General features: G+C 39.8%; 1 protein-coding gene across 4 annotated transcripts; it reads right to left on the bottom strand.

Annotated features, from left to right (window-relative positions):
* Positions 1-3937: 3937 nt before the first annotated feature.
* LOC138946247 (peripheral plasma membrane protein CASK-like) lies at positions 3938-22730 on the bottom strand (the record flags this gene model as incomplete). 4 transcript variants are annotated; one of them, XM_070317786.1, is given in 9 exon segments in its annotated part: positions 3938-7560; positions 12001-12081; positions 14210-14475; positions 15697-15777; positions 16626-16766; positions 18065-18212; positions 18671-18769; positions 22032-22112; positions 22645-22730. In XM_070317786.1, coding segments are annotated over 9 exon segments (1160 nt in total), but the record flags the coding sequence as incomplete, so codon positions are not given.
* Between the last annotated feature and the right edge of the window lie 5193 nt (positions 22731-27923).

Genomic DNA, 27923 nt, shown 5'->3' with positions numbered 1-27923 from the left:
GTGCCTATTGAAGGAACTCTTGCTGACGATGTGCAGATCAGGGAATGTATCTGACGAATAAAACAGTCAGCATAGAATGTAAACCTGGTCATTGGGGGCCTTGGTAAGATTTGGCAAGAGTATACGTAAGGTATCATATGTACAATTTTGACATGAATGCCGTGTGGCAACAAAAACAAACAAAACTTCTCGCAGCGGGGTCCCGCACATGTTCCTACTGTTGCGATCGGTTTTGCCGCTGCCGCAACTGTTGCGCGGCTGCCGCGCCACCATCGCGTCCCCATATGGAAACATACAGCGTTGATTATACATGTGATGATGACATGTATTGAAAATAGAGAAGAAAGCCCACACACTCCAACGCTTGTTGTCGGAGCAAGACAAGACAAACAGGCATACTTTTATTTGGAATTTTTATTGTGTACAATTGTTTTGCGATATGCGTACAATGTACTTGCAACATGGTCACATTATGTACAGGTAGAGTATACAGAGAATCCACCACCGCCATTGCTAATCAACATAACTATAGGAAAAACACCGTAAACTGTATTGTATTTTTAAAACACACAAATTCCACGGCTAAAGAAAACAATGCACTGCATTGTTCTTGAAACCTAAAACTTTTCGTAGCTAAGGAAAACACTTCCATGGGGAAGAAATAGAGTAATAGACTATACTGCCCTGTTCTGAAATACAAACACTAAGGAAACACAGTATATTACTACATTCTTTTGACAGCTCTTTCTTCTAATACAGCAAACATCCGTAGCTATTAAGGAAAGACAGTATTAATATACTGCGTTGGTTGAAAACACACACATTCAATAGCTAGGGAAAACATTGCATGATTTGAAAGTCAGAGTTTTTGTTCAATAGCATGAGGAAAACATAATACATTGCCTGATTTGAAAGTCAGAGGTTTTTTTCAATAGCTGAGGAAAACAGTGTTTTAAAGCTAAGGAAAGACAGTTATGCGTTGTTTTGATAACTGCCTTGTCTTGAGGGTTCAACCTTTCATACATGTATGTAAGGAAAGCCCAGTTTACTGCATGGTAATGCTCCACACTGCTCAGCTGTATCGCATGCTAAGTTTACACTGTCTTTACAGTTAGTTTAATGTGTGCAGTGATTGTGACTGAAGATGGCTTAATTATGTTGCAATTCTGTCAGTTCTTAGCAAACCATTGTAAATGGGATTCTTGAATAGGTACAAATTTGTTGTGGATTTTTAATTATATTGATTCGAATTTTCAAAACGAGAAAATAAAGAACATAAATCAAAATATGCCCAAGCTTTGTGTAAAATGCGCATATGCATACTACATTTTGTTGTGCGTGTTTGTAAAATGAACTTATCGGAGGTCTTAGGCAAGGTTCGGTATACAGAAGTAAAAGTTGTAATGAGCCTGTAGTTTATTATGTGATTTTGGCAGTTGGTTGTGTAAGATGATAGCCTATAGATGAATGTATTTTGAACAGTCATAAAAAACTGTTTAATAAAATGCATTTCACGAATTTCTAAACAGTATACATACCATTGTATTATCATTTCATAATTTATTGTTGATTTACATGTACTTTATTTGATCACAAACTTCTTGTCTGCAGTCACAAACATGTTTTTATTCTTCCAATCAACTCAGAAGTAATAATCCCGTTTTAAAACAAATGTTAGAAATGGATGATGTACCTTGTGTGTGAAGAGTGTGCATGATAACGACGGTTTATTTCTACACACAGAGTGACAGACCAATGCTCACATTCCATTCAGTCTACACATACAGAAAGAGACAGGGAGAAAGAGGAACATGTCCATAACTTGAAGAGATAGGGAGAAAGAGGAACATGTCCATAACTTGAAGAGATAGGGAGAAAGATCGAGGAACATGTCCATAACTTGAAGAGACAGGGAGAAAGAGGAACATGTCCATAACTTGAAGAGAAAGGGAGAAAGAGGAACATGTCCATAACTTGAAGAGACAGGGAGAAAGAGGAACATGTCCATAACTTGAAGAGACAGGGAGAAAGAGGAACATGTCCATAACTTGAAGTTTGTTTGTTTGTTTGTTTATTTGTTGCTTAACGTCCAGCCGACTACGCAGAGCCATATCAGGACGAGGAAGGGGGGGATGAAGGGGGCCACTTGTCAAGCGATTCCTGTTTACAAATGCACTAACCCATTACTTGTGTCCCAGCAGGCTTTAGTAAAACTAAATTAATACCAACTGGAAGATTACCAGTTTCCAGTATGTTAAAATAGGCTTAACCTATCTACTGCTGGACTTACATCAGAACACTAACAGATTAAACTATACATGAATCGCGAGACAAGCGGCAAGAGAAGAGATTTTTGGAAAAAATACAGGTGAATGAGCAAGAAGGCAGAAAAAAGAAAAGAATTCATGAAGAAAAAGAGAGCATGACAGGAAAGAGGAACCAAAAATCTACCTAACAGCAAACTAGAAAGCTCCTGCGGTTCCAAAAACAGGAGGGGCCTTTAATTTCATAACCGCAGTGCCCCACTGCGGGATATAACTTGAAGAGACAGGGAGAAAGAGGAACATGTCCATAACTTTAAGAGATAGGGAGAAAGAGGAACATGTCCATAACTTGAAGAGATAGGGAGAAAGATCGAGGAACATGTCCATAACTTGAAGAGACAGGGAGAAAGAGGAACATGTCCATAACTTGAAGAGAAAGGGAGAAAGAGGAACATGTCCATAACTTGAATACAAAAACGAATTAACAAACGAACAAAAAAGCTCCCCCCAATCGATCCCTCCCCCTCTCCTCTCCAAGAACATTTTTTTATTTTCTATATCAAACCCCCCCCCCCCCCCCCCCCCCCCCCCATTCCATAAGAACACAGTCTTTTTATTTGAAATGAGCAAATCCTCGAATCCAGCAACACAGACCAGAGCTTGGAAAGAGCTGCATGAAGCACCAGATCAGCATCCTCGCCAGGAAGTCCACAGTCGTCCTTCAGTGGATACCAGCACACTGCCGAATCTCTGGTAACGAGAAGGCAGATGAGCTCGCCAAGGATGGCAGCAAGATGGAACAGCCAAACCACTGCCTGTCATTTCGAGAAGCAAAGACCCTCATAAAACACAGATGGAAAGAGAAATTCACCAACAAAACCTCTGGCTACAAGCCACACCAAGACCCCCTCCATCTCCTAAGCCGCGCTGAGCAGGCTAGCTATCATCTTCCGCCTCCGCACTGGACACTGCTGCCTCAAAGCACACATAAGGAGGATAGGTGTAGCAGAGTCTGCCACATGTGACTGTGGAGAGGGAGATCAGACTCCAGAACATGTTCTCCAAGCATGTCCCCAACTGCGGATCCAGACATGGCCTGACCAAACAGATCTGAGGACCAAAATGTGGGGAGCACTGGAGGACCTGGAAAGAACGTCCATGTTCGTGGCATCCTCCGGATTCCGAGCCTGACACAACCGTCGTACGAAGAAGAAGACGAAGAAATGAGCAAATCTGAGACAAATATTTTAAAATGGCAAAAAAATGTACACATGGGGAAACATAAGAATTTTAAACTAATCAATAATGGATACTACAGAGTATTCCAGCTTCTACAGACATACATCAAGCAAGTTTTAGAGGTACTAATACTAACTAATGTCACTAATTCTGCCAAATTCAAACCATACATTCTTTAGCACACAGCATGATATATTAAAAAGAAACAACAGCAACAAAACATGAAATGAATGCTTATACGTTAAACAGCAACTAAACATGAAATGAATGCTTATTATTGGCCATCTCCACAATTCACACTATGCTATATTTATAACCCATCAATTAATCATCTCATAAAAATTAAAACTGAAATAAAAATAAGCCCAGTTTGTTAGAACCACCAAATAAATCATTAAATACATCCCAAAACAAAGATTCCAAAATGCTAAAGGCATTTTTCAAATGTTTGCTCATTGTTCATTCAAACCTTGTACATGTATGAACTTACCGACTAAAAATATTGATATAATTAATCATTGCTTCTCTCTGCATGGTTAAAAATTCTGTCTGGGGCAAAAAATTCAAAATAAAATGAAGCAACAGTGTACTACATGTGTACAAAGCTAAGTAATAATTATTACCTTGTTAGAATGCAAACCAAAGCATGTAAAAGCACCAAAATATGTATGACGTTCAGCACAGTAAAAATAAAAGATATCCTGACCAACCGTAATATGGTGCAATATGCAATTAAAATCAAAAGGATATTTTTTCTACAAGGTTTAAAACAATGCACAATTACAGTTTACATTTGAAACTAAGGTTTCGACTGGTACAGTCAATGAAGCAACCGATACACCTTAAAAATGATTTCAGTCATTTATTCGTATTGGTGACAAAATGACATGAACCGAGGGCTTTCCTAAGTCGTTTATTTTGCTTATGAATAAAACTGATATATAAATAAAAACTGCATACAAAATCGCACTCAGTGTACAACACATCTACAAAAATAACAAATGCATTAATTCAAACAAATTAAATCAAATCAACTTGCAAGTGTACAAAGTAGATTATAGAATAGACAAAGAAACGCTTTTTTTTTTATCATCAGCTAGGTATTTGTTAAAATTACTTATTCATGTACAAAAGTTCCTTGTAGACAGCACATGACAGAATTTGTGTGTGTTAATTAGCAATTTGTGTGTGTTTTAATTAGCAATTTGTGTGTGTTAATTAGCAATTTGTGATTTTTTTTACAGACAATTTTAATCAAATGAGGCAGCTGAATCAGTGCTATTTTAAGATCCGAGACACAAAGGCAGGTAAGAGATCTAAATGCGTACGACATGTGCACCAATAGTACTCTTGCACATGTTGTGGGCATTCAGAGCGCTTACGTCCCTTTCTTTCTCTGATCTTTTTCAATTATTTGGAAACATGCAGCTATAAACACCAAAAGGCTGCAAAGGATTCTTGGTTTGTTTTGCTATTCACTCTGATGAAAACAAAACCCATGGCCTTTGCTTGATTTTTGCTCTTCTAATATTTGCTTCGTCTCAATGTTAAAAACAGAATCCGCTTAATCAGTTTAATGTCTGATACAGCTGAAACCGCCCTGGCGACCATGTTTCCACAACCACCACCTGTCCATTATATCCCCCCCCCCCCCCCCCCCACAAAGGATGATCTCCTGCAAGGGTTTTTTCCTACATCATTCAATAGGAAGCACCTGTCCATAAGACCACTTTCGGTAGGTCCCTTGGTTGGTCGTTATAGATGGGTTCAACTGTATTTTGGTTAGAAGAAATCCCAAAGATTAAAGATTAAAATAACAAGTTAACAAAAGAGAGTTGGTATGAGGAGGGAGGGTGTATAATAAACTTGATATTAATTAATAAAACAGAAAAGCAACTCAAAAGTTATATACAAAATGGAGCTAAAAAAACAAACAAAAACTATACAGTCATGTCATTAATCACAACTTAAAAGTCCAGAAATCGGATGACAATCAACTCCCTGACATTAATGATTCCATGAAATAACAACAATCTCATGACCACAACCAGTCATTCAGAGGTACTCAATCATAATCACTGATTCAGCAACATTACTTTAAATCTATGAAGTATGCAAACTCTGAAATATCAATTCTTAAAGAACCCAAACTCTTGGGGAAAAAAATTGCTTAACTGAGAAGACTTTGTTTGTTTAGTAAGACTAATTTAAAAAAAAACAACCTGTCTGTCAACTGAAAATACATGGATTTTGTAAATAATTCTGTCGAGATCTTTACTAGCTGTGTCAAAGAGTTGTCCCCCTTGAAGGTGACGAGGCAAGCTGTATACAGTGGAACCCCCCTTTTAAGACCCCCCAATGTAAGACTTCCTCCCTTTTAAAACCCTGTTTTCTAAGATTCTCTGTTCATACTAGCCTCTGTAAATTTCCCCCCATTTTAAGACTCGCCCCTCTTTTAGACCTGATTTGACTGCAGGTTTGTGAGTAGGTCTTGAAAGGGGGTTCCACTGTATCTATATATCTGTATATGTATAACTCAAGTTATAACAAAAGCAATAAATAACTCAACTTGTCCCACCATCCAGGGTCGCAACTTTTAAACATGCATAAAACCTTGACAGACATATATTTAAAAATGTGGTTCTGTTCATCATTGACAGTTATCCCAAATATTAAGATTATGTTCAAAATAGCTAAAAAATAATACAGAACTTTGGACTTGAATGCCATATGACAGCACTCACATATTTTGCTGCTCTTTTCGTTCATTTCTTTCTTTTCTGTTTTGACACATAAATAAAGTTATTTTTGTTAAAACATCATCATAAATTGGGATAAAATTCAATAGTTGCTGGTTGATATTTTATGATAAACAAGTTCTGCAGCAATTTTTATGTGATCTATGTCTAAAATTATACATGATTAAAACAAATCTCACTCTTTACCTTGAAACAAGAGAATTTAAAAACCAACAACTGGCTGAATGTAGAAGAAGGTAAAAATGTCCAGTCAATCATACTTCAAGCTGACTATTGTTGGGTGGCTCAACAACCTGGGAACATCATGAATGTCATTGGTCGTTGTAGATTTGGAGAACAATTAACAATGGAGAACAATTAACAATCTAAAATCACACATCAGGTTTCAGAAGTGGGTGCAGCTAACCCAATGTAAAGCAGCCGTATCAACACAATCAAGTACAGCTGCACCCTTGCAAATGTGGTGCACTGCAACTCTGAAATAATCAGGACTCGCGCACACCTTCAACGTCCCACAGTAAAGTGGTGAGAGTACATGTGCACCAAAGTGTTGGGCAAGTTGTTCTGATTTGCTGCCTTCCCAGTACACACTTGCCCTCCATGTCCTGAAAGCAAAAGTGCACCTTGGGAGTACGTCACTGCTCCAGTACAGCCTTGGACATTTGATCAAAACACTTTTTTTCCCAATGATGCGGCCCTGGAAACAATATTCCTTCCAACAAGTCTGCCTGAAGAAAAATTTGCATCGCTGAAGTAAGTCATTATCTCCAATCAGTGCTCACCAGTCAACACGATCACCACAATATTATTTATACACAGCGGGTCAGCTGGCGAGTTTGTTGCGTCGTCGTCGCCAGAGAACACATTTATTTGGGTCACAAGTTTCAAGTCAATCAGCAGATGTAAAGAGAGGATGATGCACGTCCCATGTGGATGAAAGACAAACACTGGGGGGGGGTTGGGAGAAAGAAAAGAAACAACGTGAAGAAAAATCAACGCAGAACACCGTTAGAGAGTGCCGTCATGGCGGGAACCAGTTCTTCAGGCAAAAATGGCATAGCAGCGAAGTGCGGAAGGCAAGACGTGACCGTGGCAGCGACGACGATGGTGACGTACCGTCATCAATACACCCAGGAAACCGGGACCCACTGCGGCATGGTGCACACGTCCTCGATGGCTTTCTCCAGCACCCGGATGGTTTCGTCGATGTCGTTGTTGACGATCTTCTTGTCGAAGAAATGGCCGTAAGCTTTCTCCAGGAGCTCGCTCTCCCGTGCCAGACGCTCCAAGCTGCTGTCCTGTGGTGGTGAAAAGAGAGAGAGAGAAATGAGCAACATGTGTCATAGTGTGATAGAACTGTCCGTCTAACGTGTGTGTGTGTGTGTGTGTGTGTGTGTGTGTGTGTGTTTGTGTGTGTGTGAGAGTACAAGAGAGAGAGAGAGAGAGAGAGGGGGGGGGCAGAGAGCTAGAGAGCTAGGGGTGGGGGAAAAAGAAAGGAAAGTAAATGGGATGGAGGATGGAAGAGAGAGAGAAAGAGGGAGGGAGAGAGACAGAGACAGAGAGAGAGAAAGAGAGAGAGAGAGAGAGAGACACACAGAGAGAGACAGAGGGAGAGAGAGAGAGAGAGAGGGAGGCGGGAGGGAGGAGAAGGATAAGGAGGCCCTCAGGTTTTAAAGAAAGAGAGAGGAAGAACAAGTCGCGTAAGGCGAAAATACAATATTTAGTCAAGTAGCTGTCAAACTCACAGAACACGTGGAATTGACAAGAAGAGCGGGGTATTCGTTGCGCTGAGAAGGATAGCACGCTTTTCTGTACCTCTCTTTGTTTTAACTTTCTGAGCGTGTTTTTAATCCAAACATATCATATCTATATATTTTTGGAATCAGGAACCGACAAGGAATAAGATGAAAGTGTTTTTAAATTGATTTCCAAAAAAAAAATTTTGATAATAATTTTTATATATTTAATTTTCAGAGCTTGTTTTTAATCCGAATATAACATATTTATATGTTTTTGGAATCAGCAAATGATGGAGAATAAGATAAACGTAAATTTGGATCGTTTTATAAATTTTTATTTTTTTTTACAATTTTCAGATTTTTAATGACCAAAGTCATTAATTAATTTTTAAGCCACCAAGCTGAAATGCAATACCGAACCCCGGGCTTCGTTGAAGAGTACTTGACCAAAATTTCAACCAATTTGGTTGAAAAATGAGGGCGTGACAGTGCCGCCTCAACTTTCACGAAAAGCCGGATATGACGTCATCAAAGACATTTATCAAAAAAATGAAAAAAACGTTCGGGGATTTCATACCCAGGAACTCTCATGTCAAATTTCATAAAGATCGGTCCAGTAGTTTAGTCTGAATCGCTCTACACACACACACACACACACGCACGCACGCACGCACGCACACACATACGCACATACACCACGACCCTCGTTTCGATTCCCCCTCGATGTTAAAATATTTAGTCAAAACTTGACTAAATATAAAAAGGGAGGAAGAAAAGACAATCTTACCTCGGTGTGTTTGTGCGTGTGAAAGAGAGAGAGAAAAAGAAAGAGAGAGACGAAACAGAGGGAGACAGATGGAGAGAGGGGCGGGTGGGGGTGGGGGGAGAGAGGTGTAAATAGAAAGATAAGGAAAATGTTTAAGACGGATTGAGGAGAGGATAGAGAAAGAGAGAGAAGAGGGGTGAGATAGAGGGGGAGAGGGGTTAAAGTGATATTGTGAGGGAGAGAGAGAAGAGGGGTGAGATAGAGGGGGAGAGAGGTGAAAGTGATAGTGTGAGGGAGAGAGAGAAGAGGGGTGAGATAGAGGGGGAGAGAGGTGAACGTGATATTGTGAGGGAGAGAGAGAAGAGGGGGGAGATAGAGGGGGAGAGAGGTGAAAGTGATATTGTGAGGGAGAGAGAGAAGAGGGGTGAGATAGAGGGGGAGAGAGGTGAAAGTGATATTGTGAGGGAGAGAGAGAAGAGGGGTGAGATAGAGGGGGAGAGAGGTGAACGTGATATTGTGAGGGAGAGAGAGAAGAGGGGGGAGATAGAGGGGGAGAGAGGTGAAAGTGATATTGTGAGGGAGAGAGAGAAGAGGGGGGAGATAGAGGGGGAGAGAGGTGAAAGTGATATTGTGAGGGAGAGAGAGAAGAGGGGTGAGATAGAGGGGGAGAGAGGTGAAAGTGATATTGTGAGGGAGAGAGAGAAAAGGGGTGAGATAGAGGGGGAGAGAGGTGAAAGTGATATTGTGAGGGAGAGAGAGAAGAGGGGGGAGATAGAGGGGGAGAGAGGTGAAAGTGATATTGTGAGGGAGAGAGAGAGAGGAGGGGTAGAGATTAGAGAGAGAGAAAAAGAGGTGATAGGGGAGGGGGGGGGAGGTAGGGAGAGACAGAAGAGGAGAGAAAGAAGGCGAGAAGAGGAGAGTATAGAGATGGCGAGGGGTTGGTGGGTGGGAGTGTGTGAGAAAGAGTTTGAAAAGATAACCAGAAGAGAAAGAGAGAGCAACAAGAGAATAAGAGAAGATGGAGATTTTCATTTTTTGACCAACGGTTATACAATTTCTATTTTTTTTTAAACAGCTCTTACCCATGGTGGAAACATGTTAAAATGAATGATTAACTCATCATGTAGTAATTATACTCCCCCCCGCGGGTTAGGGGGAAGAATTTACCCGATGCTCCCCAGCATGTCGTTAGAGGCGACTAACGGATTCTGTTTCTCCTTTTACCCTTGTTAAGTGTTTCTTGTATAGAATATAGTCAATTTTTGTAAAGATTTTAGTCAAGCAGTATGTAAGAAATGTTAAGTCCTTTGTACTGGAAACTTGCATTCTCCCAGTAAGGTAATATATTGTACTTCGTTGCAAGCCCCTGGAGCAAATTTTTGATTAGTGCTTTTGTGAACAAGAAACAATTGACAAGTGGCTCTATCCCCTCTCCCCCCTTTCCCCGTCGCGATATAACCTTCGTGGTTGAAAACGACGTCAAACACCAAATAAAGAAAGTAATTATACTTATAATGGTGTAACCTTTACTTTAAACAGACTAGAGAAGACACAGGAAAGAGAGAACTAAGGCCAACAAAAAAAATAGGTCTGTTTACGGTAACCCGACCGACCCTAGTTTTTTCGTGCGACCCTAGACTTTTTTTTTGGCATTTGGGGGAAAAAAAAAAGAAAAAAAAATCTTGTTTTTTTTGGCAAAATAACGTAAAAATATGGTTTTTTGGGAAAAAAAAATAATAAAAAAAATAAAAAATCCCGACCTACCGACCCTATTTTTTGGGCCTATGTTACCGTAAACAGACCTCTTTTTTTTTTGGCCTAATCAGAAACTGCAATACCAAATCCGGGCTGTAAGAACTCAGATGTTCAATTACTAGTCTCTTTGTTCTGTCAAAAACAACTCCTCTTAACCATAACATTAACATAATGATTTCCTTTACAGATGCTTGTAAACATCGAACCATTATAACTCAGCCCAGTCACATCTTATGAATAGAATCTTTTCAATTACTCACAACATGCTAAATGTATTTAATAGAGAAGGATACAGTCTACTAAACAACTTAATAGATAAATGGCACTAAAAGGCAAATAAAAGAGTACATGTATGGCAGTGGTGTCACATTAAACCAAAAATAAAAATAAAAATTACAATTACAATAACAAATAAAAAACACCCAAAACCAAGAAGAAGTAAAAAATATTGATAAAAGACATTAATATTTCAAGAAAAAAGGCTGTGGAATTTAAAATAACTGGCATCAATATAATACAAAAGTTAAAATAACACAAAAATGTGTTGGCTTTTTTTTCTCTCCAGTAAAACATTTCATTAATAGATTTATTGATTGATTGGTTGGTTGATTGATTTATAAGCGATATATTCATAACGCCATCTATTTATTTATTGATTGATTCATTAATGTATTTATCCATTTATTTAGTAATAAACAAAACCTTTACTGGTGAAGATGCTGTGTCTCCAAGTCAAAAACCATGAATCTCTGTCTTTTTTTCCCCAGCAAATTATCTTTAAACTTACATAGATATTCTTCACGTCTTTCTAAGCTATATTGCCACTCACATAGATATTCTTAAAGTCTGTTTAAATCATTTTAAAACTTACATTGATATTCTTCAAGTCTTTGAGATCACACGCTCTAGGCGCAGCAATGAACACAATGTATGGAGCGTATTCTGCCGCTCGCAAAACCTTTAATGCCTGAAACAACATCCACAAGTTTCTTTCATGCAACACTGATATCTAGAACTATATCTTAGAACAAAAATACACTTGGAGTACATGCTGCATCACGATAAGTAAATAAATGATAAATGATTCGCGATATAACCTTTGTGGTTAAACACCAAATAAAGAAAAGAAAGAAAATAAATGATAAAAGAATTTTTGTTAAAAGAAGAACATTATGATAGAAATAAATAAGCAAGAACACTCATGCTGAAACATGAAAAAATTAGTGAAATAGCTAACGAGTGTAAAATGAAACCAATCAAGAAAAAGTAAATACATGAACATCAAAACTTAATCCACATATTAAAAACAACAACAGCTATATCATGGAATCAGGACTGCAAACATAAAAGTAAAACATGCGTACAATTGATTATAAAAGACAACATTTAATGAAAACGGAAATCAAGCTCCCAGTCAGGGACGGCGAACAGGACTGGACGGGTTGCCCGTAGCAACCAGACTGTGTGGAGTTTTCTACCTGGTGAATGGCAGGTAGCGTTGGCGCTGCGATAAAAACTATGAAGGGAGTGTACTCCCCTGATCGTAGAACCTTGATGGCCTGCGAGAGAGACAGCGGTGTCAGTGGTGTGGACCAATCACAAATGTCTTTACAACAAGCACGTACAGTGTAACCCCCTTTCAAGACCACTCGCCTTTTAAGACCTAGCTTACTTTTTCACATTTTCTGTTCATTCTGTCTGTAACTTAACCCCCATTTTAAGACCCTCCCCCCCCCCTTTTTTTTTAAGACGTTACTTTTTCTGATTTTCTGTTCGTTATGTCTATAACTTTGCTTCCTTGTTAAGACTCCCTCCGTGTTAAGACTCCCTCCGTGTTAAGACTCCCTCCGTGTTAAGACTCCCTCCGTGTTAAGACTCCCTCCTTGTTAAGACTCCCTCTGTGTTAAGACCCCCTCCGTGTTAAGACTCCCTCCGTGTTAAGACTCCCTCCTTGTTAAGACTCCCTCCTTGCTAAGACTCCCTCCTTGTTAAGACGCCTTCCTTGTTAAGACTCCCTCCTTGTTAAGACTCCCTCCTTGTTAAGACTCCTTCCTTGTTAAGACTCCCTCCTTGTTAAGACTCCTCTTTTTAAAGACCCAATATTTGCTGATTTGTTTTCTGAAGTCTAAAAATCTACTTTTGTTAACACATGGACAAAATGTAAGTACGCTTGCATTCAAGGCCTGATTTTAAGACTTCATGAGGTCTGAAGAGTACAATGGAATCCCAGCTTAGCGACACCCCCCCCCCCCCCCCCCCCATTTATGACTGATTTATACACAATGCACTTCTCTCACTAAATGTTCAAAAGGTGTTGAGCACAATTAAAACAAGTCGCGTAAGGCGAAAATACAATATTTAGTCAAGTAGCTGTCGAACTCACAGAATGAAACTGAACGCAATGCCATTTTTCAGCAAGACCGTATACTCGTAGCATCGTCAGTCCACCGCTCATGGCAAAGGCAGTGAAATTGACAAGAAGAGCGGGGTAGTAGTTGCGCTAAGAAGGATAGCACGCTTTTCTGTACCTCTCTTTGTTTTAACTTTCTGAGCGTGTTTTTAATCCAAACATATCATATCTATATGTTTTTGGAATCAGGAACCGACAAGAAATAAGATGAAAGTGTTTTTAAATTGATTTCGACAATTTAATTTTGATAATAATTTGTATATATTTAATTTTCAGAGCTTGTTTATAATCCGAATATAACATATTTATATGTTTTTGGAATCAGCAAATGATGGAGAATAAGATAAACGTAGATTTGGATCGTTTTATAAATTTTTATTTTTTTTTACAATTTTCAGATTTTTAATGACCAAAGTCATTAATTAATTTTTAAGCCACCAAGCTGAAATGCAATACCGAAGTCCGGGCTTCGTCGAAGATTACTTGACCAAAATTTCAACCAATTTGGTTGAAAAATGAGGGCGTGACAGTGCCGCCTCAACTTTCACGAAAAGCCGGATATGACGTCATCAAAGACATTTATCAAAAAAATGAAAAAAACGTTCGGGGATTTCATACCCAGGAACTCTCATGTCAAATTTCATAAAGATCGGTCCAGTAGTTTAGTCTGAATCGCTCTACACACACACACAGACACACAGACACACGCACATACACCACGACCCTCGTTTCGATTCCCCCTCGATGTTAAAATATTTAGTTTTGACTAAATATAAAAAGGCACTCCCCCCCCCCCCCCCCCCACATACACACACAAAGCAGCATTTGTAACAGACACCTATGTGAACAACAGACATCTCACTTGATACTATATATAGATACATATATACTGAATGCAGGATGCGATGAGTATCTTTATTTTCACTACTTTTCAAACTTTGCAACCTTTCTGACTAAAAGTATTTATGTTCCACTCAATTGACCTTCCAGAGCCTCACAAATCCTGCAACATGAATTTGGATTCAGCAACCAACACTCTTTCTGTGTCATGATCTGTCATAGGAATTTCAAATTATAATCACTCCCCACCCCCTCCTTCCCAAACGCTACAGGGCCTTCAGTGATGCTAAACATACAGTGAAACCTCTTTGTTAAGACCCTTCAGTTTTAAGACTCCCTCTACGCTAAGACCTTGTTTTTTCAGACTTTCTCTTCACTGTCACAATACAAAAATCTACCCCTATTTTGTTTACTCCTCGCTTTCTTTTCAGACTAACCTTTTCCAGATTTTTTGAGGTCTTAAAGAAGAGGTACCACTGTAATTTTAGCTGATCGCAAACCTGTGGTTCCACGTCCAGGATGGCGATCAGGTTTCTCCGATGGATGTCTCGTATCGTCTCCAGCCGTGTGCCATACATGGCGTCCTCGTGCGTGCCGTACTCCAGGTATTCGTTGTTCGCGATCTCGCGCATCATGTCTTCGTGCGTCGTGAAATAGTAGTTCTTGCCGTTCTCCTCCCCTTCGCGCGGCGGTCGTGTGGTGTCTGTGGCAGGTGAAGAGTGAAACAAACAAAAAGGTTAGTGAATGGAAGATTCCGAGATATAAAATCAGTGGTGCTGTACCTGTGATCAGTACCTGCCAACCCTTGTGAAACCTCAAGTGTAGCAATTACTTTTTGTTGTTTAATTTTCAGCGTAGGACATAGTGTTTTAGTGTAACATTGTCTAAAAATTATTTGAAAATCCACATTTAGGCTATTTTGCACAAGAATAAATAAATATATATATTTACATTTAAAATTGAGAGTGTCTGCAGCGCCACTGTTCAGTGTGGACCATACAGAGTGTCTGCAGTGCCACTTTTCAGTGTGGACCATGTTTTATGACACAAATTCTGACCGCTACAGGGAGTGAGAATCACAAATTTTGTTTGTTTGTTCGTTCATTGGCTGAAACGTGTATGACCGTTTTTACCCCACAATTTAGGCAGCCATACGCCGCTTTCGGAGGAAGCATGCTGGGTATTTTCGTGTTTCTATAACCCACCGAACTCTGACATGGATTACAGGATCTTTTTCGTGCGCACTTGGTCTTGTGCTTGCGTGTACACACTGGGGTGTTCGGACACCGAGGAGAGTCTGCACACAAAGTTGACTCTGAGAAATAAATCTCTCGCCGAACGTGGGGACGAACTCACGCTAACAGCGGCCAACTGGATACAAATCCAGTGCACTACCGACTGAGCTACATCCCCACCCAGAATCAGAAATGACTACCAGGACTCACAAGAACAAGCAAATGGTACCTTGCATGCTTGTGATTTAATTTGTTTGAGCGCAGCAATTCTAAGCTTGGCATAACAGCGTAGCAATTTGTCTTAAAACATAGCAATTATGCTACGCTGAAAGCATAACAGTTGCCTGCAGCTCTGTGTGATGAGCAGACACCCTTGCGACCAGCAACTATATACGTACATTGGAGCTTCGTTTGGCGGATGGGTGGGGACTGTATCTGCTTAGATACTGGGTAAACAAGCAACAAAATACAAGTGACAATTTAATGATGCATGAATGAATCAGAATTTTTTTTTTAGATATAATTCTCACAAGGAAAAAGGAGAAACTAACTGAACGAAGAGACATTAGTACATCGTATTTCTGTGACATAAAACACTGCAAGTTCAAGTCAATTGTCAGTACAATAAAAATGCAATGCAATATGTACCATACGTGTTGTCTGTCTGTGTGCGTGTGTGTGTAACTCACGAGGAATGGGGTAAGCGAAGCGATCAGGATGTGTTGTAATGAGCGTGTTCTTTATGTGTCGACGACCTACACCATGGGCACCTGCAAACGAGAGCAATATAACACCTGGTCAATATAACACCTGGTCAATATAACACCTGGTCAATATAACACCTGGTCAATATAACACCTGGTCAATATCTTCTTTCATTACAGGTAAGCAAGTATACCTCTAATGACGCTGATGGGGTCTATGTCGACCAAAACAGTGGGATTCCCTGTAGGTGGAGTTCCTGGAGTTCCACAGGGTGGAGTTTTTCAATAAAACTTGCAAACCATACTCGAATTTCTAAGAAATATAAAAAAAGATTGAAAAACATCAAATTCTACCGATGTCGCCAAGCATCACGTGACTTTCAGCGATATCAGCGACACGCTACAGGAACTAAATCCTGTGGTATTCCCTGTATACAGGGAATCCCCCTCCAGGAACTCCACCTACAGGGAATCCCACTCTTTTGGTTGACATAGACCCCATCAGCTCTAATGACCTGCAACAACAACGCTATGTTAAATGGATGAAAAGTCACCCCACTCAGCTCCTGTTCCTTTGTAACCAAATGTAAGCAGTTATAACTCTACCATTAACATTGAACAGCGACAGAAGTTGCATGGTTCAAAAATTACACCCCCCCCCCCCCCCCCCCCCTGAAAAAAAGTTATCACCCAAAATTATGCAAAGAAACGTCTATAACAATGACTATATATCAAACATTTAAAAGTCACCCCCTTCCTCCCCCTCAAAAAGGAGCAAAAGATATCAAATAAATTAAAACGAAGCCCTGCAGAAATGTATCCAGTTTGCTCATAAGGCTTATTTACATATGTTGCAATAAACAAGCTCAAAGAGAAGAAATAACAATTCCTTTTACAGTGACCAATTCACTCACCTAGCAAGACTAGCGTTTTCCGCTTGAATGCCGGTAGCCGGACAACCTCCTCATACGTGACGAGGTCCAGTTGGTCAAAGACAGCGTTGTGTTTGGCCAGGTACTTGTCCTTCTTTTTCCTCGCAAACCAGGAACAGTTCACTGTCAAATAATAACAAGAGATTGTAAACACACACACACAGTTCACTGTCAAATGATAACAAGAGATCCATGCTATACCAGTCAAGAAATGTCAAGTACAATCATGAAACTTGTTAACTGAGAGAAATAATGCCCACCTACACTTACAAATTGTACTACATAGGAACAAAATGTCAATCTATCTAAGGAATTATAGAAAACCCTGCATGATGAAAGACATTTTCATTAAAATATTTGAAAGCAGTAGGACTAAAAAAGAACCCCTTTCAAAATAATATTGACAGTGAGTATAATTATTACCACACAAATATTGACAGTGAGTATAATTATTACCACACAAATATTGACAGTGAGTATAATTATTACCACACAAATATTGACAGTGAGTATAATTATTACCACACAAATATTGACAGTGAGTATAATTATTACCACACAAATATTGACAGTGAGTATTATTATTACCACACAAATGTGTGAACAAATAAAACAAATTTTATTGTCAGAACGGAAAACAAAGTAACAAAGAAAATTATACATAAGCCAATCTTAAACAAACACATGTTCACAGACGCACACACACCCCTACCCACTCAAACACAACCACCCACCTCCCTCAGGTCTTAAAAAAATTTTTTTTTTCAAATGGGGTAAATGTACAGAGGTACTGAACAGAAAGTCAGAGGTACTGAACAGAAAGTCAGAGGTACTGAACAGAAAGTCAGAGGTATACACTGAACAGAAAGTCAGAGGTATACACTGAACAGAAAGTCAGAGGAATACACTGAACAGAAAGTCAGAGGTATACACTGAACAGAAAGTCAGAGGTATACACTGAACAGAAAGTCAGAGGTATACACTGAACAGAAAGTCAGAGGTATACACTGAACAGAAAGTCAGAGGTATACACTGAACAGAAAGTCAGAGGTACTGAACAGAAAGTCAGAGGTACTGAACAGAAAGTCAGAGGCATACACTGAACAGAAAGTCAGAGGTACTGAACAGAAAGTCAGAGGTACTCAACAGAAAGTCAGAGGTATACACTGAACAGAAAGTCAGAAGTCAGAGGTATACACTGAACAGAAAGTCAGAGGTATACACTGAACAGAAAGTCAGAGGTACTGAACAGAAAGTCAGAGGCATACACTGAACAGAAAGTCAGAGGTACTGAACAGAAAGTCAGAGGTACTGAACAGAAAGTCAGAGGTGCATGGTCTTACAAGAGAGGTCTGAGTCTTAGAGAGGTCTGAGTCTTACAGTGGGGGGGGGGTCTTAACAAGGGGTTCCACCGTACATACCAGCATGTTCGCGCTTGGCTCGCTCGATGGCAGCACAGGTGGTCCTCCATTCCTGTAGTTCAGGAGACGGTATCAAGCCGGCAGGGTCCGTGTCCGCGCAGTCCCACCGCTTGGCCTGCCACCAGTTGGAGTCGTCCTTGCTGATAATCTGATACCGACGACAACACAATACAGTCATTTCAATTCGTGACGCTTTTTCGCATTTAAACAAAGTTTTACTCATTATTGGTTGAAGTTTGCATGTATAGCCAACACACACACACACACACACACACACACACACACACACACACACACACACACACACACACACACCTAAACAGACATGTGAACCCCATCATTTGTCAACTCAGTGTGACAAAGAGAGAGAGAGAGAGAGAGAGAGAGAGAGAGAGAGACAGAGACATAACAGAGATAGACAGACAGACTACATGTAGCCAACACATAAATAAGACACACACACACACACGCACAGACAAACAAACAGACAGACAGACAGACAGACAGACAGACAGACAGACACACACACACACTTTGCTGGCATATGGGAGAGAGTCAAAGAGACAGACAGTCCGACATGCCGACAGTCAGCTACTGACAACAAACCTTGAGAACGTCTCCAGTTTTAAAAGACACACCGGCTTGTGAACATGGAATAAGGTCATCTTCTCGCGGGTCGTAGTCAAACAAAGCTCGCACAAAAATCTGAAAAGACAAAGTCACAGTAAGCATACATATATACAGTCAAAAATCTTACTTCAGTATTACACACTTAGGTTAACGAATGCATGCATATCTTGTACATAAACATAAGGGGCGGGCGTAAACTGAACTTACAATTCCCAACCACTATTCCCCGTAGCTGGAATTATTTATGTGTCAAAGGTTCATTCAGCATTTGAGAGGATGATATACGGCGGGGATATAGCTCAGTTGGTAGCGCGCTGGATTTGTATTCAGTTGGCCGCTGTGAGCACGAGTTCGATCCCAGGTTCGGCGGAAATTTATTTCACAGTCAACTTTGTGTGCAGACTCTCTTCGGTGTCCGAACCACCCCCCGTGTATACTACATTGGGTGTGCACGTTAAAGATCCCACGATTGACAAAAGGGTCTTTCCTGGCAAAATTGCTTAGGCACAGTTAATAATTGTCTACCATACCCGTGTGACTTGGAATAAGGCCGTGAAAGGTAAATATGCGCCGACATGGCTGCAATCTACTGGCCGTATAAAATTTCATCTCACACGGCATCACTGCAGAGCGCCTAGAACTGTACCCACGGAATATGCGCGATATAAGCCTCATTGATTGATTGATTGATAGAGATCAAGGATATATATACATGTACTTGCATGCTCAGCAAACCAGCAGTCAATGCAACAAACCAACAGACTAGCAGTTGAGTTACAATTACAGTTCATTCACCTGTGCAGGATTATTGTTTACCTTTACGCCCATGCCAACCTCATGCCAAAACTATGCAGTCTCATTTCTCAAACAATATATAACTAGGATATGAGAGTATTAAAAGAAGTTTAGAGGAGCTAAAAAAAGCATGTGAGACAATTTTAAAGCATTTTCACCCATACATTAAATAATAGAAAATGAAGCTCCCAAACCTGCAGCATGCAAATTAAGCCTCAATAAAAATTGTCATTTAAGATTGTACAATTATTTCCACAAAGATGACAAACTGAATCCAACTTTCCTCCCATGCGCATTGCCAAATGCAAAATGATTAAGCTGTGGCAAAAATATAGATTGACTTGAAAGTCAAGCATTATATAATAGGCCTATAGGCCGAAGTTTGGCTGCACTCAGATTAAAAAACACAAATATCAAATGATATCAAGTTCAAAGGTTTCATCTCCCTACATTTTAAACAAACACACAAAGAATTTAAAGGAGTAATTTCACACTGCTGATGTTAACAAATCATGAGAAAAACACTCTTAGGCCAACAAAAAATATATGTTGGTTTAGGGAAACCCGACCGACCCTATTTTTTCTCGCCGACCCTAAATTTTTTTTTTTTAATTTCTCACAAAAAAACCCAACTTTTACCACATTTTGCGAACCATACCGAGACTAAGGGAAGTAACCTCCTTTAAACTTGACTAAATATTTAAAAAAAACAAAGAAAAAAAAACGGGCCTACTGACCCTATCTTTTTTGGTCACGTTACCCTAAACCAACATATATTTATGTTTTGCCTTATATGACTAGAGCTCAAACCAGAGCACAGAAAACACTCCAAGAAACATACAAAAAAACAACATGCAATGTTCTCTGCTACAGTACATTTATAACTAAGCAACAAACACACTTGCACACAACACAGAGATAAACACAATCAAGAGGAAAAACAACAGCACTACAAAACAGACAAACACCAAACAAAGAACAACAGCATACAAGACCTAACATTTTAAAAAAAAACACCAAAAAACCCATAAAGGCAGAAATAGAAAGTATAACTCAAAGAAAACCACAGACACATTGCAAGAATTGGGATGGGGAACAAACAACCTCAAAGATCAATCATTTTACTGTTCTGATGTATACAAGGTCAAACAAAAAAGGAGAATGACAGGTGATAATGTCAAGATTAAAAACGTATGTTTAGATTTAAAAGCTCCCCGCCTAAATTAAAAAAACAAACAAAAAAACCCCAACACAATTCAGGCAAAAACTATGGTTGAATTGAAGCATCCTGCATGCAACTGAGGTCAGAGAAAAAAAGAAAAGAAAAAAAAGTTAGATTTAAAAGCTAGGAAAGCATGCAGTCTTTCCTGGATGTTCATGCACTTCTGGGGCTCTTCTAGGAAGGGTTAAATCCCACACTGCTATCCATTTAAGATTGTACCACATTAAGTCAAAGCAAATTTCTTTTGAATGTCCTGCCACGTTCTTCCCCACCCCTTCTACGCAATAATCATTCCATAATTATCCCCCTTAGTAATTGCTTACTTTCGTCCACTGGCCACCCAGTTTTTATTCCATCTTGAATGCATTTACCACCGTCACTCGCTCTCCTTTCGCTCCTGAACCCCAGTATGAGGCTTTGTTTCTCTTGGAGTCATCGACAGGGCAGTACTCACTTTCTCTCTGTCTCTGTCCCTCACACACACACACACACACACCCACACACACTCACACACACACACACACACACACACACACTCACACACACACACACACACACACACACACACACACACACACACACACACACACACACACACACACACACTCTCACTCATTTTATTTACCTAGCTATTTCTCCCTCACGGACACACTTACAAAAATCACAACGGAATGCCATTTAAGAAAAAAAAAACCCCACCTGCAAAAACAAATCAAATCACACTCCACTGAAAAAAAGGCCTACTGTAAGATACACACGTTTCACTGTTGAAAACGGCAACGACAACGACTGGATAACGATATAATTCATATCAACACCGAGTGTTACCTCACACAATGCGGGAGTGTTTCGGTAACTAGGCACAATCTTCAGAACTATACTCCCTCGTGCATCTTTCTGGAAAAGTCCACAGGGAAGCAAGACATCATTAATGTTATTGCATTTCATTAGTAAATTGTAGTGAAAATGGTGGGTGTTTCCAGCTTGTCTTCAGTGAGCCGCCAGCGCAAGTTTCATGGATGAAGGAATATATATAATTTATGTGTGTGTGTAATAACCATAGTGTTTCAATCTTTTGTTACTCAAACAGCTGTTAAAAAAAAAAAGTAGGACAGTGACAACTGAGAAATTAAAGTAACAGAAGTTTCTTTCTTAGTCCATTTTTCACCATATTTCTTGCCTGCATGAGGTCTTATTTGCTCGGAATCTAAAGGGTTTTTACAGTTTTGTTCAAAATCATCCATGAAACTTGACTGAAGTGACCAATGAGAAGAAAGCTGTGAAACACACCAGCTGGCACCCTCTGGTGGCAGGGCTCACCTCTTTGTTGAGCAAGTTCTCTCCCTTGGCGGTGGTGCTGGTGGGAAGGACTTTGAACGTGACGGACCCTCGCAGTTCTCGCTGAACACGTGACATCAAACACACAGTTCACACATTGCAACAACATTAAAACACACGATAGTACACTGTACAACACCAACATTTTACACTGTATCTGTTCTCAAGACCCATATCTCAACAATTAAATTTGCCATGGCTTCAAATTGTCAAGGTTTTGAAATTGAGCCATGCATATCACTGGAAGAACATTTGAAGCTCTCTTGAACAAATATCTGTACAATCTGGCTAACATCTCAAAATTACAAAATGCAAATGTTCACATTTCTTAGTGCCACTTCATTTAGACAGCCGTCAGAGCTTATTTCATGTGAAACATAAGTTATCTTGCCCAAACGGAACAACACAAAATCAGTTAAGACATCATTGTAACCCGTTTTCTGTTCCCCTCCCCAGCCAACCTGAAATGAGAAAACTTATGACACAGTGTCAAAAATTGAAAATAGACAGAACAAAAGAAAGAAAGAAAGAAAGAAAGAAAGAAAGAAAGAAAGGAATACAGACAGAAAGAAAAACAGCGTGTGGATGGACTTACAAGAATTCGTTGCAAGGTCTCCACGGGTTGGTTCTGGACAGGGCTACCGTTGATCTCCTTGATCTCATCCCCCACATGCAGTGTACCTGGCAACCAGAAAGGGTAAATCATCTCATGAAAAGTTGAGATAAAAATCAGATACAAAACAATAAATCACACAAAAATACAAACAAGTCGCGTAAGGCGAAAATACAACATTTACTCAAGCTCAGTCGAACTCACAGAATGAAATTGAACGCATTGCATTTTTTTCCGCAAGACCGTACACTTGTAGCATCGTCTGTCCACCGCTCGTGGCAAAGGCAGTGAAATTAACAATCCAGAAAAGCGCAGTAGCGGTTGCACTGAGGAGGATAGCCCTCTTTTCCATATAGATCTCTATTCTTTTTAACTCTCTGAACGTGTTTTTAATCCAAGCATATCATTATCTATATGTTTTTGGAATCAGGAACGGACAAGGAATAAGATGAAATTGTTTTAAAATCGATTTCGGAAATTTAGTTTTAATCATAATTTTTATATTTTTGAGTCACTTGAGAAAAAGTGACTCTATGTAATCGGTCAGTGTTAGTCTGTCCGGCCGGCCGGCCGGCCGTCCGGCCGGCCGGCCGTCCGTAGACACCACCTTAACGTTGGACTTTTCTCGGAAACTATCAAAGCGATCCGGCTCATATTTTGTTTAGTCGTGACCTCCAATGACCTCTACACTTTAACGATGGTTTCGTTGACCTTTGACCTTTTTCAAGGTCACAGGTCAGCGTCAAAGGAAAAATTAGACATTTTATATCTTTGACAAAGTTCATCGGATGTGATTGAAACTTTGTAGGATTATTCTTTACATCAAAGTATTTACATCTGTAGCCTTTTACGAACGTTATCAGAAAAACAAGGGAGATAACTAGCCTTTTCTGTTCGGCAACACACAACTTAACGTTGGGCTTTTCTCGGAAACTATAAAAGTGACCGGGCTCAAATTTTATGTGAACGTGACTCCCAGTGACCTCTACACTTTGACGTCTGCTTTGGTGACCTTTGACCTTTTTCAAGGTCACAGGTATGTCTTGAAGGAAAAAAATTGAAATATCATATCTCTGAAACTATTCATCGGATTTGATTCAAACTTTATAGGATTATTCTTTACATCAAATTATTTACATCTGTATTGTGTTGTGAATAGCAATTTCTTCCTGTCCATCTGATGCCTCATATAATATTCAGAACTGCGAAAGTGACTCGATCGAGCGTTTGCTCTTCTTGTTAATTTTCAGAGCTTGTTTTTAATCCAAATATAACATAATTATATGTTTTTGGAATCAGAAAATGATGAAGAATACGATAAACGTAATTTTAGATCGTTTTATAAAAAAAATATTTTAATTACAAATTTCAGATTTTTAATGACCAAAGTCATTTATTAATTTGTAAGCCTCGAAGCTGAAGTGCAATACCAAAGTCCGGCCTTCAATGAAGATTGCTTTGCCAAAATTTCTATCAATTTTATTGAAAAATGAGGGTGTGACAGTGCCGCCTCAACTTGTACAAAAAGCCGGAAATGATGTCATCAAAGACATTTATCGAAAAAATGAAAAAAATGTCTGGGGATATCATACCCAGGAACTCTCATGAAAAATTTCATACAGATCGGTCCAGTAGTTTACTCTGAATCGCTCTACACACACACACACACACACACACACACACACACACATACACCACGACCCTCGTCTTGATTCCCCCCGTCTATGTTAAAACATTCAGTCAAAACTTGACTAAATGTAAAAAATGAAAGAAAAAACCCCATAACATATAACACATAATAACCAAAACAGAAACAAACTGAGTTGTGAAAAAGCTTTCAATTAATCTCTCTGATCTCATCATCCACATGCCGAGTACCTGCAAAAACGAAAGTGTAAATAATGAAAAGTTGAGAAAAATCAATTCCAAAAACAAAAACAAAAAACATTAATTTATGAACAAGGTTTCCGTTGGTCTCCTTGATCTCATAACATACATGCAGTGTACCTGTCAACCAGAAAGAGTAAATCATTTCATGAAAAGTTGAGAAAAACATCAGATATAAAACAAAACAAAACAAAAAGGGGAAAAAAAACGGAGAAAAAAAACTGAGTTGTGAAAAAGGTTTCCGTTGATCTCTTTGATGTCATCGATGACCCACATGCACGGTAAAACTACAGAAATAAAAAACCCACTAATTTAAGAAGAAGAATTCCGTTGATATCTTTGATCTGCAAGATGGATACCTGTCAAAAAGGAATAACAAATAATGTCATTAATATCTGAGAAAAAAATAATCAATGACAAAAAAAAAGAAGAAAAACAATCAAACAAAAACAGAAAAAAACATCAGGTTTCCGTTGATCTCCTTGATCTCACCACCAACATGCAGGGTACCCCTTCATCTCCTCAATCTCATCACCCCCCCCCCCCCCCCCCCCATACTGAGTAGTGTCAAAAGTAAAGAGCAACAGTTTTCATGACATTTTGCATGCTACCAGAAATAAAACTTTAGCTCAATTCTTCTCTTTGAAGCCCTTTTTTTTTATGAAAAGAAACATACAAATTGAAAAATACTTCAAGAACAGAACATGAGTAAAATGTACAGATACATTCAAAGACTTTCAAACTATAATTATCTTATTCTTAGTACATTTTTTTTCTTTCAGGTTGGGCAGGAGTTTGGTGTGTGTGTGTGTGTGGGGGGGTGTTTTAGGGGATAGGGGTTGTTAGATGCATTTCTGCTCTATGCACAAGGGCAGAACAGGATAACTGAATGAAGCTAATTTCAGCACTGGTCGTCATTGTGTTCAATATGATTATAGTGTATGATTGAGTTCACCTTACTGTGACTGTGTGAATCATCTGATTCTATTAGAGACACAGTTATCGTTGAGACCTGCTGTTACCAATTTCTCTGAACTTTTTTTTAAAGAGGCTCTTAATGATGATATATGTTTTTGTTCTCATTGATGCAATCAGACTTTAACGTTATACACGTACCGTCTCCCAGCCAAAAAAAGCCTTCCAGTTCATGATCAAGTTGATGACGCTTTGAATGGTGACATGGAGAGAAAAGTACAATTCCGTGTGTCCAACAATTTTTAACGAGAGAGAGAGAGAGAGAGAGAGAGAGAGAGAGAGAGAGAGAGAGAGAGAGAGAGATGAGAGAGTGACACAGAGAGAGAGAGAGACAAAGATAGAGAGATATATAGAGAGCGAGAGAGAGAGAGAGAGAGAGCGAGAGAGAGAGAGAGAGAGAGAGAGAGAGAGAGAGAGTGAGAGAGAGAGAGAGAGAGAGAGAGAGAGAGAGAGAGAGAGAGAGAGAGAGAGAGCGAATTTTATTTTTCAAGGGTTGTGGCATAAGCAATACAACGTGCTTTTTTTCAACCAGCCCTCGCCCAGAGAGGGGACTAATCTAATCACATATTTACACGGATATTAACGTAGAAAAAAAAGAGAGAAAGAGAGAGGGAGAGGGAGAGGGAGAGAGAGAGAGAGAGAGAGAGAGAGAGAGAGAGAGAGAGAGAGAGAGAGAGAGAGAGAGAGAGAGAGAGAGAGAGAGAGAGAGAGAGAGAGAGAGAGAGAGAGAGAGAGAGAGAGAGAGAGAATAAGACGGGCAGACAAGAGACAGACAGGCAGACAGACAGACATGCAAACAGAGACAGACGCAGGGGCAGTAAGAATCTACACGGCGATCTTGACAACACAAAGAGCTGACCAAAGAATAGTACCACCAAACCATAGCATCACCCAATCACAAAGAGCTTATTGATCTCCACCCTGTAGACAGCTCTGGGATGGAGCTTCAAGTGTCTGTCGATCGTCTCCTTTCCCCTACTCTCGCCTCCTCTACACCTCAATCAATGCAAAGTGCAAGGTTGCTTTGTTGAAGACTACTCTCCAAGGCTTAGGACGGTTCTTGTCTCCACTCCATTACACGCCTTACCCGAAGCAGAGATAAGTACAAGGTTGCTTTGTTGAAGATACTCTCCAAGGCTTAGGATGGTTCTTGTCTCCACTCCATTACACGCCTTACCTGAAGCAGAGATAAGTGCAAGGTTGCTTTGTTGAAGATACTCTCCAAGGCTTAGGATGGTTCTTGTCTCCACTCCATTACACGCCTTACCTGAAGCAGAGATAAGTGCAAGGTTGCTTTGTTGAAGACTACTCTCCAAGGCTTAGGATGGTTCTTCTCTCCTCTCCATTACACGCCTTACCCGAAGCAGAGATAAGTGCAAGGTTGCTTTGTTGAAGACTACTCTCCAAGGCTTAGGATGGTCCTTGTCCCCACTCCATTACAAGCCTTACCCGAAGCAGAGATAAGTGCAAGGTTGCTTTGTTGAAGACTACTCTCCAAGGCTTAGGATGGTCCTTGTCCCCACTCCATTAGGCATTAATTACAAGCCTTACCCGAAGCAGAGATAAGTGCAAGGTTGCTTTGTTGAAGATACTCTCCAAGGCTTAGGACGGTTCTTGTCCCCACTCCATTACAAGCCTTACCCGAAGCAGAGATAAGTGCAAGGTTGCTTTGTTGAAGATACTCTCCAAGGCTTAGGACGGTTCTTGTCTCCTCTCCATTACATGTACAAGCCTTAGTGAAGCAGGGATATATCTGACAGATGAGAATGGCACATGGTCAACAAGGAAGGAAAAGGTTGACAGGTTTTACATTGACGTGAAGACAAATGTGGAGATTTGCATACATTGTATTGTCGGTTGTCTCCCAACGAAGAGAAGACAGGCGACGTTTCACGTGTCTAATATAATAGACTGCTTTACAATGAATGGAACTTTTTCAACTTCTCATACAATGCATGCATGCATGCATGCACACACACACACACACACACACACACACACACACACACACACACACACACACACACACACACACACACACCTCCCCCCCCCAAAAAAAAAAAGTTGTCAAACTGAGTAACGCGAGGAGTGAAAAGAGGAGGGAATCCTACAGAAGGGGAGGGAATCCTACAGAAGGGGAGGGAATCCTACAGAAGGGGGAAGAATCTCATTTTTGCATTTCAACTTTGGATCTGCAACTTTCCGCCTCCCATCATCAACACCCCTCTCTGGGAGTGAAATTGTGTGCTCAAGACTGTTTTAGATTTTTTATCCGTCTTTTTGACACTAATCATGTTATGAGGAAACGGCCAACTGCTGCCAGATTTCGCTCTCTAGTTTCAATCATTCGGAACGGCGTGAAAAACGAATACTCCACTGTCTGTTTAAAATTAAATAAA

Source organism: Littorina saxatilis, linkage group LG13 (assembly GCF_037325665.1).
Source record: "Littorina saxatilis isolate snail1 linkage group LG13, US_GU_Lsax_2.0, whole genome shotgun sequence".
NCBI classification, from domain to species: domain Eukaryota; kingdom Metazoa; phylum Mollusca; class Gastropoda; order Littorinimorpha; family Littorinidae; genus Littorina; species Littorina saxatilis.
Note: the sequence above shows the minus strand (reverse complement) of the source record. Positions and strands in the feature narration are given on the sequence as shown.